Below are 12,500 nucleotides of genomic sequence, written 5' to 3'. Positions count from 1 at the left end.
TCTGTACAAAGCGTGCTCAACTGCACTGAGTATATAATGCAAAAACCAGTAAGTAAGATTTTCACGGTATTGACTGTGACTCTCTCTTTGTCTCTCTCTCTCTCTCTCTCTCTCTCTGTCTCTGTCTCTCTCTCTGTCTCTCTCTCTCTCTCTCTCTCTGTCTCTCTCTGTGTATCTCTGTCTCTCTCCCTCTCTCTCCCCCCCTCTCTCTCTGTATCTGTCTCTCTCCCTCTCTCTCCCCCCCTCTCTCTCTGTCTGTTTCTCTCTGTCTCCCTTTCTCTCTCTCTGTCTCTCTCTGTCTGTCTGTCTCTCTCTCCCCTCTCTCTCCCTTTCTCTCTTCCTCTCTCTCTGCCTCTCTCTCTCCCCCCCCTCTCTCTCCATCTCTCTGCCTCTCTCTCTCCATCTCCCTTGCTCTCCCTCTCTCCCTCTGCCTCTCTCTCTCTCCATCTCCCTCTGTCTCTCTCTCTCTCCCCCTCTCTCTACCTCTCTCTCTCTGCCTCTCTGTCTCTCTCCATCTCCCTCTACCTCTCTCTCTCTCTCTCTCTCTCTCTCATTCAGCTGGTGTGTTTTGAAATTGCACGCCTGACTTTGAAATCCGAAGAGTATAGGCAGCTTACAACTCACAAACTCACAAACGTACGTTAGTCTAAGCTGAGCATGCACATCTGTGTATATAATTGTGCCCCGTCAGTGCATGTGTCCTGTTATGTGTGAGTTCAGTGCATTGGGAATTTGCAACAAAAAAAAAAAAAAAAAAAAAAGAAAGAAATAAAATGAAAGAAAGAAAGAGAGGAAAATAGAAAGAAAAGAAAAGAAAACAGAAAAAAAAGACTGTGAATGTCCACTTTCGACGCGTTAGTAATTATCATACACGATTTTGCAAAGTCAAACATCGGCGCATTGACCAACACACACACACACACACACACACACACACACACACACAGAGGGAGAATTTTCGGTGCAAGGGAGACAACTTTTCAATAAGAAATATCTGATTGGTCGCGATTTCACTTCGTAGTTTGCCCCCTTTGGATATTCATCCAGTCATTTCCACAATGAGATAATTGACTGTGCTTTGGGGTGTTCTGCACTCCCAATTATTTAACTTGCATGGTCATAATTTAAGTGTCCGAATAGATGAATAGAAAGGCAACCACTCTCTCTCCTGTGTAAACATGTATGTGTGTGTGTGTGCGTGCGTGCGTGCGTGCGTGCGCGCGCGTGTGTGTGTGTGTGTGTGTGTGTGTGTGCGTGTGTGTGTGTGTGTGTGTGTGTGTGTGTGTGTGTGTGTGTGTGTGTGTGTGTGTGTGTGCGTGCGCGCGCTGTGTGTGTGTGTGTGCAAAAAAAATATACCATTAAATAAACAATATATACTGAAAAATCAAACGAAGGAAAAAATACACAAGTTGGATATCTCTTTGTTTATTTCATTTATTATCTTTTTTCTTAATATACCACAGACATAGCTAGAGTTAAAAGCACGCACCGACAGGCATCAAGAACATCAATGGTTACGAATGAAAAGGATAATTATAATTATTACAGTTTACAAAATGCACCGGTTGTAAAAATAAGTACAGCAATACACATATTCCGTCTGTCTCCTCCAACAAAATTCCATTCAACAGAATATAGCCAACAAGAACCGATTTTTCCTCATCACTAAAACCACTGAGACGAGGTTCGATTCAGTACAGTACAGTACGGTTCGGTTCGGTTCGGTTCAGTTCAGTACAGTTCAATACAGTCCAGTCCAGTCCAGTCCAGTTCAGTTCAGTTCAATACAGTTCAGTTCAGTATAGTTCAGTACAGTTTGGTTTGGTTCAGTACAGTTCAGTTCAGTTCAACACAGTTCAGTACAGTTCTGTTCAGTTCAGGACAGTTGAGTTCAGTTCAGTACAGTATAGTTCAGTACAGTGCAGTTCAGTTCAGTACAGTACAGTACAGTACAGTTAGGTTCAGTAGAGTTTAGTTTAGTTCAGTTCAGTTCAGTTCAGTACAGTACAGTACAGTACAGTTCAGTTCAGTTCAGTTCAGTACAGTACAGTTAAGTTCTGTTCAGTTCAGGCCAGATCAGTACAGTTCTGTTCTGTTCAGTTCAGCACAGTTCACTTCAGTACAGTATCGTTCAGTACAGTTCAGTTCAATACAGTGCAGCTCAGTACAGTTCAGTTCAGTAAACACAGTTCAGTAGAGTTAGTTGAGTTCAGTACAGTTCAGTTCAGTTCAGTAAACACAGTTCAGTACAGTACAGTACAGTTCAGTTCAGCACAGTTCAGATCAGTTCAGTTCAGTACAGTACAGTTCTGTTCTGTTCAGTTCAGCACAGTTCAGTTCAGTTCAGTTCAGTACAGTGTCGTTCAGTACAGTTCAGTACAGCGCAGTTCAGTACAGTTCAGTTCAGTACACTACAGTTCAGTTCATTTAGTTCAGTACAGTTCAGTACAGTATAGTACAGTTCATTTTGGTTCAGTTCAGAACAGTTCAGTTTGGTTTGGTTTGGTTCGGTTCGGTACAGTACAGTACAGTACAGTTCTGTTCAGTTTAGTTCAGCACAGTTCAGTTCAGTACAGTATAGTTCAGTACAATGCAGTTCAGTTCAGTACAGTACAGAACAGTTAGGTTCAGTACAGTTTGGTTCAGTTCAGTTCAGTTCAGTTCAGGCCAGTTCTGTTCAGTTCAGTACAGTACAGAACAGTTAGGTTCAGTACAGTTTGGTTCAGTTCAGTTCTGTTCAGTTCTGTTCAGTTCAGGCCAGTTCTGTTCAGTTCAGTTCAGTTCTGTTCAGTTCAGGCCAGTTCAGTTCAGTTCTGTTCAGTTCAGGCCAGTTCTGTTCAGTTCTGTTCGGTTCGGTTCAGTACAGCACAGTTCAGTACAGTTCAGTTCAGTAAGCACAGTTCAGTACAGTTCAGTTGAGTTCAGTACAGTTCAGTTCAGCACAGTTCAGTTCAGTAGAGTTCAGTTTAGTTCAGTTCAGTACAGTTCAGCACAGTTCAGTTCAGTTCAGTACAGTACAGTACAGTACAGTTCTGTTCTGTTCTGTTCAGTTCAGCACAGTTCAGTTCAGTACAGTTCTGTTCTGTTCAGTTCAGCACAGTTCAGTTCAGTACAGTTCAGTTCAGTACAGCGCAGTTCAGTACACTTCAGTTCAGTACACTACAGTTCAGTTCATTTAGTTCAGTACAGTAAAGTACAGTTCAGTTTGGTTCAGTACAGTTCAGTTTGGTTCGGTTCGGTCCAGTTCAGTTCAGTTTTGTTCAGTTCAGTTCAGTACAATTCAGTTCAGTTACTCAAGGAGGCGTCACGACGCTCGGACAAATCCATGTACACTACACCACATCTGCTGAGCAGATGCCTAACCAGCAAGCGTAGCCCAACGTGTTTACTGAGACGAAATGTTTCATAAGTATCTATCTAATATGATACACAACTTAGTAGTAATGTAAGTAGTTTTTGTACTGAATCAATCAACTGCCATTTACCAGCACTGGATTATCATGAACAACAATTTTGTGCATCAGTGTGAAACTACAGACAGACAGACAGACAGAGACAGAGAGACAGACAGAGACAGAGACACACACACAGAAAGAGATTGAGACAGACAGACAGAGATAGAGACAGACAGCGGGACAGAGACACAGACAGAAAGACTGTCGGGGGCGGACACACACACACACACACACACACACACACACACACACACACACACACACACACACAGATACAAAAGGCGGAAAGACATACAGACAGATCGGAAAGATCAGTAGACAGACACGCAAACCAATCGGTAGGCAGGCAGACAGACAGACTGACAGACAGACAGACACAGACACAGACACAGACCGAGAAAAAATCTATACGCGTGCATGTGTATAAAAAAACCCAAAAAAAACACACAATCTTAATACGTAAACTGTGCATGCACGTGTGTGCACATCAAGTTTGTTCGTGCATGCTTCGCCGTCTTCAATCTTTCAACCAACAAACTGTTACTCGGCAAACCTTATGACCTATTCGGTCATCTCCGGCGACGACGCGGTTTCACTCACTCTTCTAAAAATAGATGGATAGCTCATTGGCCAGGAAAGCTGAAGCCAACTGGACGCCATATTGTTACTCGTATCTGGCTGCCAGTCCGTTGAGAAGCCGTCTGCTAACTGGTGGTAGTTTCTGAATTGTAACCGTGAATCTTCGATGAAATCGTGTTGTGCTTGCCCCCACGACATGCCAAATTTTGTGTCTTTATTGATGTCTGCCAATGGTTTATTTACCAACGTGAAAACAGGAAAACAGTGCAGTGACACGTAGCGCAAACTTGCTGAGGAAGCACACACAGGAATGTCAGCTTACTAAAGCAGTCATCGTAGTCAGCTGAGCGCTCGGCTACATACATGAAGTTAGCGCTTCGTGCTACACTGACGCGAATAGCAAAATGGCTGAATGAACACTTCCGCTGGTTTCAGTTAGCAAAGGGGCTCAAAGAAGGCATGCGCTATCCACCTATTTTTAGACTAGTGGTTTCACTCCTTCAACCAACTACCCGTCACTCGGCAAAGTCCGTGACCTCTTCGGCAATCTCCGGCAATGACGTGTTCACTGAATTTACAAAAGCAAACCATCACTCGGCAAAGTCCGTGATCTCTTCGATCATCTTCAACCAGTGATCTGTCACTGCAAGACCTCTCTTCACTGATCTCTTGCAATGACTCGATTAACTCAACCAGTGAGCCCGTCACAAAGTCGGCAGTAGTCCGTGACCCCTTCGGTAATCTCCGGCAATGACGCGGATCACGCAAAAAAACCCAACAAACAAACACAAAAAAACCAGCTTATGACGCATCAACCCCACTCTTTCTACGAGCTGTGACTCGGCAAAGTTCGCGACCCCATCGGTAATCTCCGGCAATGACGTGGATCACGGCGCAAAAACAGCTTTATGACGCTTCAGCCTCACTCGTTCAACCAGCGAGCCTTCACTCGGCAAAGTCCGTGTCCTCTTCGGTAATCTCCGGCGATGACGCGGTTCAGGCCCAGATACACGTCATAGTTAACGCGACCTTGATTGTCGCTCTGTCCAGAGAGAGCGAAGAGAGTGGCGAGGTTGCGAAGCTTGGCGGCGTTGCCGCGGTGGTTGTCCCACGCCAGGCTCTGGTCGCTGACCTCGAGGGTCAGCTTGTGCTGGAGGAAGTTGTTGAAGAGCTTGATGAGCTTCTCCCGGCCGTTCGGGGCCTTGTCACTGGCGTACACGGCGAAGGCCTTGCCGTAGCCTTGTGCCTCGCAGTCGTTCTCTTGCACGGATCCGTCGCCAGCTGAGGCAGAGGGAGGAAAAAAGAAACGTGTTGTTGTTATCGTTGTTGTTGTTGTTGTTGTTGCTGTTAGCAGCAGCAGCAGCAGCAGCAAGAGCAGCAACAGTAGCAGTAGTAATAGCAGCAGCAGCAGCAGTAGTAGTAGTCGTTGTAGCAGCAGCAGCAGCAGTAGTAGTAGTAGTAGCAGCAGCAGCAGCAGTAGTAGTACAATACTAGAAGCAGCAGCAGCAGTTGTAGTACAGTAGTAGTAGTAGTAGTAGTAGTAGCACCAGCAGCAGTCAGCAGCAGCAGTTGTAGTACAGTAATAGTAGTAGTAGTAGAGGCAGCAGCAGTAGTAGCAGCAGCAGAAAAAGTAGTACAATAGCAGTATTAGTAGTAGTAGCAGCAGCAGTAGTAGTAGTAGTAGTCGAAACCAGCGCAGGACGATACAATGCACCATAAATTAAAACGACTTTCTTTCTTCCTCTTGTTTCTGTTGTTGCTGTTTTTAGTTTTATTGCCCCCCCCCCTCCCCTCAACCCCCTCCCCTACCCCGAAAACGGAGTATGGCTGCCTACATGGATGAGTAAAGGCGGTCATACACGTAAGAGCCCACTCATGTACATACGAGTGAACGTGGGAGTTAGTTGCAGCCCACGAAGAAAAAAGAAGTTTTGTTGTTCTTGTTGTTCTTTCTTTTTCGTTTTGTTTTTCACGTTCTGTGGAATCATATATATATATATATATATATATATATATATATATATATATATATATATATATATATATATATATATATATATATATATATATATATGATAGTCAGTCGTGTCCGACTATGACCATCAGAACAGCAGAGGAGGTAACTGCTGTTCCGACAATTTGGGCAAGAATCTGATTATAGTAGAGAGTGTCTTGTCAAGTTACACCCCCACTCTCTCGGCCAAGAGGGTTTTAGGACAGTCAGCGTTGGGATGGTTCCCCAAAAGGGCCAACTAGCCCACAAGGCTGCAGCACGAAGAGCCAGTGCAATTTTGCCTCCTAGTTTGAGAGTAATAATCCTTCACAAAAGACTAAGCTGTAAATGATTTCCCATTGACTGGAGAAACCACTGATAATACAGCTCTCATTTTGCTGTTGAATCATAATGTTATTTTATTTTGGGTGGGGGACAGACATGCTGGAAGCCGGAGAAATTCAGGCGAGGGAGGGAGTGGTTTACATAGGGTGCTGCATAATACTTAGAGGCGGAGGGAAACGAAAGCTAGTTTGGAGGATAGAGAAGAGGTGGGAAGTGGGGGAGGGGAGGGGGGAATCAGCTTGGGAAAGATCGAGTGTGGGTGGAATTGAAGGGCGAAGCGTGTGGGGGTGGTGGTGGTGGTAATCTACTTGTGAAAATTGAGGATTTTAGAATGTTTGCATTTGTATTCGTAAGACCAATGAGGTGTTTTTATGATGATTATTATTATCTATTTTTTTTATCATTACTTTTTTTGTTTTAAGGAAAAGGGGTCTGATTGTATCTACCAGGCTGCAACTCCCACGTTCACTCGTTTATATACACGAGTGGGCTTTTACGTGTATGACCGTTTTTACCCCGCCATGTAGGCAGCCATACTCCGTTTTCGGGCGTGTGCATGCTGGGTATGTTCTTGTTTCCTTAACTCACCGAACGCTGACATGGATTACATGATCTTTAACTCTCTCCATACGAACGGCGAAAGAGACGACGTTAACATCATTTCACCCCAATTACCATCATCAAAATATTGCAAGCGGAAAGCTCTTATACTGAAGAGGTGAATGTTGACAAAGAATACCACAATTCTGACGACAGAAGCTAAAGGTTGGGTCGTTGAGACACCCACTGGACATCCGAGGGGTCTGTGTAGAGGAGAAGAGAGGACTGGCCGTACTGAGTGAGTTAACGTGCGTCTTTGATCTTCTGCTTGCCGTATACACACGAAGGGGGTTCGGAAAGGGGAGATCGGAAAAATCTCCACCCTGTACTCACCAGGCGCCGTTACCAAGATTCGAACCCGGGACCCTCGGATTGAAAGTCAAACTCTTTAACCACTCGGTAATGAATGAATGAATAAATAGATGAATAAATAAATAAATAAATAAATAAATAAATAAATAAATAAATAAATAAATAAATAATTAATGAATAGATAGATAAATAATGAATAAATAAACAAATAAATAATGAATAGATAAACAGATTAAATAATGAATAAAGAAACAAATAAATGAATGAATAAATAAGTAAATAAATATATAAATGAATAAACAAATAAATAATGAATAAACAAATGCATAAATAAAATAAATAAGTAAATAAGTAAATGAATAAACAAACAAATAAACAAGCAAACAAACAAATAAACAAACAAATAAACAAACAACCACACAAACAAATAAACAAACAAACAAACAAAACAAAACAAAACAGAAAACAAACATCGCTCACAAAAGCCGTTGTTGGCAATGGAGTCCCCGAGGTTGAAGACCCAGCGGTGAGGTCTGTCAAACTCCATCTCCAGCTGCAGACGACGCCTTTCTCCACCACCACCACCATCAGCATTATCAGCATCATCATCATGACGATGACGACGGCGAGAATGATGACGTGGAGGTGTGAAGGTGAACTTGAGAACACCCTGCATCACGCACAATCCGTCTCGAGACCTGTGTTGGAGTGGGAAGTGGAGGAGAATGTGGGGAACGTAGGGTGGTGGTGGTGGTGGGGTGGGGGTGGGGGAGGGCGTAAGTGTGGGTGGGGGTGGGGGGGGATGTGGTGGTGGTGGTGGGGGGGCGTTAGGGAGGGTGGGGGTAGGGGATGGGGTGGTGGTGGTGGTGGGGGCGTTAGGGGGTGTGGGGGTGGGGGGATGGGGTGGTTGGGGGGGGGGAGGAGGGCGTAAGGGGGCGTGGGGGTGGAGGGATGGGTGGTTGGGGGGGAGGAGGGCGTAAGTGGGGGGTGGGGGTGGGGGGATGGGGTGGTTGGGGGGGAGGAGGAGGGCGTAAGGGGGCGTGGGGGTGGAGGGATGGAGTGGTTGGGGGGGGGGAGGAGGGCGTAAGTGGGGGTGGGGGTGGGGGGATAGGGTGGTTGGGGGGGAGGGGGCCGTAAGTGGGGGGTGGGGGTGGGGGGATGGGATGGTTGGGGGGGAGGAGGGCGTAAGGGGGCGTGGGGGTGGGGGGATGGGGTGGTTGGGGGGGGGGGGAGGGCGTAAGTGGGGGGTGGGGGTGGAGGGATGGAGTGGTTGGGGGGGGGGAGGGCGTAAGTGGGGGGTGGGGGTGGGGGGATGGGGTGGTTGGGGGGAGGAGGGCGTAATGGGGCGTGGGGGTGGGGGGATGGAGTGGTTGGGGGGAGGAGGGCGTAATGGGGCGTGGAGGTGGAGGGATGGAGTGGTTGGGGGGAGGAGGGCGTAATGGGGCGTGGGGGTGGAGGGATGGAGTGGTTGGGGGAGGAGGGCGTAAGGGGTGGGGTGGAGGGATGGGGTGGTTGGGGGGGGGGAGGGTGTAAGGGGGCGTGGGGGTGGAGGGATGGAGTGGTTGGGGGGGAGGAGGGCGTAAGGGGTGGGGGTGGGGGGATGGAGTGGTTGGGGGGGGGGGAGGGTGTAAGGGGGCGTGGGGGGTGGAGGGATGGAGTGGTTGGGGGGCGGATGTGGTGGTGGTGGTGGGGGGGGCGTTAGGGAGGGTGGGGGTGGGGGGGTGGATTGGTTGGGGGGGAGGAGGGTGTAAGGGGGCGTGGGGGTGGGGGGATGGAGTGGTTGGGGGGGGGGAGGGCGTAAGTGTGGGTGGGAGTGGGGGCGGATGTGGTGGTGGGGGGGGGGCGTTAGGGAGGGTGGGGTGGGGGATGGGGTGGTGGTGGTGGTGGGGGCGTTAGGGGGTGTGGGGGTGGGGGGATGGGGTGGTTGGGGGGGGGAGGAGGGGCGTAAGGGTGTGTGTGGGGGGGTGGGGGGGGGGGGGGGGGGGGAGAAAGAAAGAAAAAAAAAGGAAGAAAGAAACAAGCCATTAGAATATCTATCAGGGTCCAAGATTGGATTTTTTTTTTCTCTCATCCCAATGAAAACAGAACCAACAAAACAGTCCAAGATTGGGTCCCTCCCCCCCGCCCTTTCCCCCCATCCCAATAAAAAAATACAAAAACAGTCAAAGATAGGATTTTTTTTATCCCCCTCCCCCTGCTCCCCCCCCCCTCTGCTCCCTCCCCTCCCCACCTCCCAAAAAACCCAACCAACCAACCAACCAGCCAACCAAACTAACAAACAAATACCAACAGCAACAAAATCACGAATAAGTTTCGTTTCTTTATTTATAGTCTGTTCATCTAAGATGATGATAATTAGACTGAAAATCAAGAATAAATATGTGAAATATGTCAGTAACATTCGCAATGTTTCGTGCAAAGTATCACAAAAATGTGCACTATTATTCATGCGTCTGTACAATTCTTAACATAGCTCCAAGTAATGTTGAACTTTTCATGACTTTTAAAATTTTTTTTTTTTTTAAATTTCACATAATCATACTTTGAAGACATACGCATACAAAACATGTAATATGAACTTGGGTCAAAGAAAACGTTGGGAAACAATTTACTTTCTTTTTTTGTGTGTGTGTGATTAGGAAAATAGTGACGCAGAGAGAGAGAGACAGACAGACAACTAATATCACTTCAAGTGGAAAGACGTTAAACTGAAGACAGACAGACAGACAGAGACAGAAAGAGAGACAGAGAGAGAGAGAAGAGAGAGAGACACAGAGAGAGACAGAGAGAGGGAGACAGACAGACAGACAGAGAGACAGAGACAGACAGACAGAGAGACCGAGAGAGACAGAGAGAGGGAGACAGAGAGACACAGAGAGAGACAGAGAGAGAAAGAGAGACAGACAGACAGACAGACAGACAAACATACAGAGACAGAGAGAGAGAGACAGAGAGAGAGACAAAGAGAGAGAGAGACACAGAGAGAGAGAGAGAAAGGGAGAGAAACAACAAATAAGTTCTTTATTTGCTCCATGCGTTTGCACACGAAGGGGGTTCAGGCACTAACAAATCTGCACATATGTTAACCTGGGATATCAGGTCAAAAAATAAATAAAGAAAAAAAAGAAAAAAAAGAAAAAAAATAAAATCTCCAGCCTTCATCACCAGCTCTGGTGTGCTGAAACCGGGTTTCGAACTTAGGACATTTGGGCGAAAAAACAAACGCTTTAATTAACCATTCACCACTTGTTGCTGCTGCAGTGAACTACATGTGTGACCTACTGAGAAAACAAAAAAAACAAACAAATACCGTTGAAGGTTAAAGAACCCACAGCCATACATATACACGACCATTGTGGCAGTGAATTCATTGTATTGTATTGCATTGTATTTCTCTTTTTATCACAACAGATTTCTCTGTGTGAAATTCGGGCTGCTCTCCCCAGGGAGAGCGTGCCGCTACACTACAGCGCCACCTTTTTTTTTCTTCTTTTTTTTTTGTATTTTTTTCCTGCGTGCAGTTTTATTTGTTTTTCTTATCGCAGTTGATTTTTCTACAGAATTTTGCCAGGAACAACCCTTTTGTTGCCGTGGGTTCTTTTACGTGCGCTAAGTGCATGCTGCAAACGGGACCTCGGTTTATCGTCTCATCCGAATGACTTAGCGTCCAGACCACCACTCAAGGTCTAGTGGAGGGGGAGAAAATATCGGCGGCTGAGCTGTGATTCGAACCAGCACGCTCAGATTCTCTCGCTTCCTAGGCGGACGCGTTACCTCTAGGCCATCACTCCACTGTCTCTAAGAGTTCAGAACTGGAAGGGCGGAGCCGATTCTTCTCCATCCACCGTTTTTCACCATGCTCAGCCGAAGTCAAGTATTCATTGACAAAAGGGAGGGGTCAGGAAGATCTGAGTAAATTGCCTTCGACAGGCGCAATAGACGAGTGGTTAAAGCGTTGGATCTTCAATCTGAGGGTCCCGGGTTCGAATCTCGGTGGCGCCGCGCCTGGTGGGTAAAGGGTGGAGATTTTTCCGACCTCCCAGGTCAATATATTTATGTGCGGACCTGCCAGTGCCTGAATTCCCTTCATGTGTATACGCGCGCAGAAGAGCAAATACGCACGTTAAAGATCTTGTAATCCATGTCAGCGTTCGCTGGGTTATGGAAACAAGAACATACCCAGCATGCACATCCCCGAAAACGGAGTGTGGCTGCCTACATGGCAAGGTAAATAAACAAAACGGTCATACACGTAACGCGTTATGTTTGACTGAGTGTGTATGTGTCCGTGTATGAGTGCGTGCCTGAAATCTGATGGAATGACACAGGAAACGAATGATGAGCGCCCAATGGCAGCCGTCAGTAGGCTCTACCCAGGTAGGCAGCCTGTTGTGTAAATGACCCTGTGTTTGTAAAGCGCTTAGAGCTTGGTCTCCGACCGAGGATAGGTGCTATATAAGTGTCCATATCAACCTTCCCCAAGGACACAATGCCATTGTCGAAACGGGGATTTGAACCATCAGCTGATCACTGATGGTGAAACAATGATGGATCGGAAAGAAGTCCTACCGCCCAACGATTCTGGCCACGGTGTGTTTTTAAATGAATGTGATGTTATGAGGGCAAACAAATTATAGATAGATAGATAGATTGATTGATTGATTGATAGATAGATATACAGACAGACCGACAGATAGATAGATAGACAGATAGATAGATAGACAGACAGATAGATATACAGACAGACAGACAGACATATAGATAGATAGATAGATAGATAGATAGATATACAAACAGATTGATAGATAGACAGATAGATAGATGGACAGATAGATAGATAGGTAGAAAGAGAGAGAGAGAGAGATAGGCAGACAAACAGATAGATAGATAGATAGATAGATAGATAGATAGATAGATAGATAGATAGATAGATATACTGACAGACAGGTAGATAGATGGATAGGTAGGGAGAGAGAGAGAGAGAGAGAGAGAGAGAGAGAGAGAGAGAGAGAGAGAGAGAGAGAGGGAGAGAAAGAAATAGACAGGGAGAGAGAAATAGGCAGGCAAAATAACAGATGGACAGATACATAGCTAGCTAGCTAGCTATACAGAGAGATAGATAGATAGATAGATAGATAGATAGATAGATAGAAACGGAAAACGAAAAAATAACACACACACACACACACACACACACACACACACACATTATCAAA

At 46.1% G+C, this 12,500-nt stretch overlaps 1 protein-coding gene across 1 annotated transcript in view; it reads right to left on the bottom strand.

Moving 5' to 3' along the window:
* Positions 1–1,409: 1,409 nt before the first annotated feature.
* The window catches only part of LOC143299232 (uncharacterized), a 34,656-nt gene continuing 23,565 nt past the window's right edge, over positions 1,410–12,500 (bottom strand). Inside the window, exons 3-4 of the mRNA XM_076612438.1 lie at positions 7,765–7,982; positions 1,410–5,315 (exon numbers count right to left, since the gene is read on the bottom strand). Of these exons, the coding sequence (XP_076468553.1) occupies positions 4,957–5,315; positions 7,765–7,982 (577 nt within the window). The 3' untranslated portion in view covers positions 1,410–4,956. The remainder of the gene's footprint in view (positions 5,316–7,764; positions 7,983–12,500) is intronic.

The sequence above is a fragment of the Babylonia areolata genome, chromosome 2, assembly GCF_041734735.1.
Source record: "Babylonia areolata isolate BAREFJ2019XMU chromosome 2, ASM4173473v1, whole genome shotgun sequence".
Classification (NCBI taxonomy): Eukaryota; Metazoa; Mollusca; class Gastropoda; order Neogastropoda; family Buccinidae; genus Babylonia; species Babylonia areolata.
The sequence above is the reverse complement of the archived record's forward strand: the minus strand, read 5'-3'. Positions and strand labels throughout refer to the sequence as shown.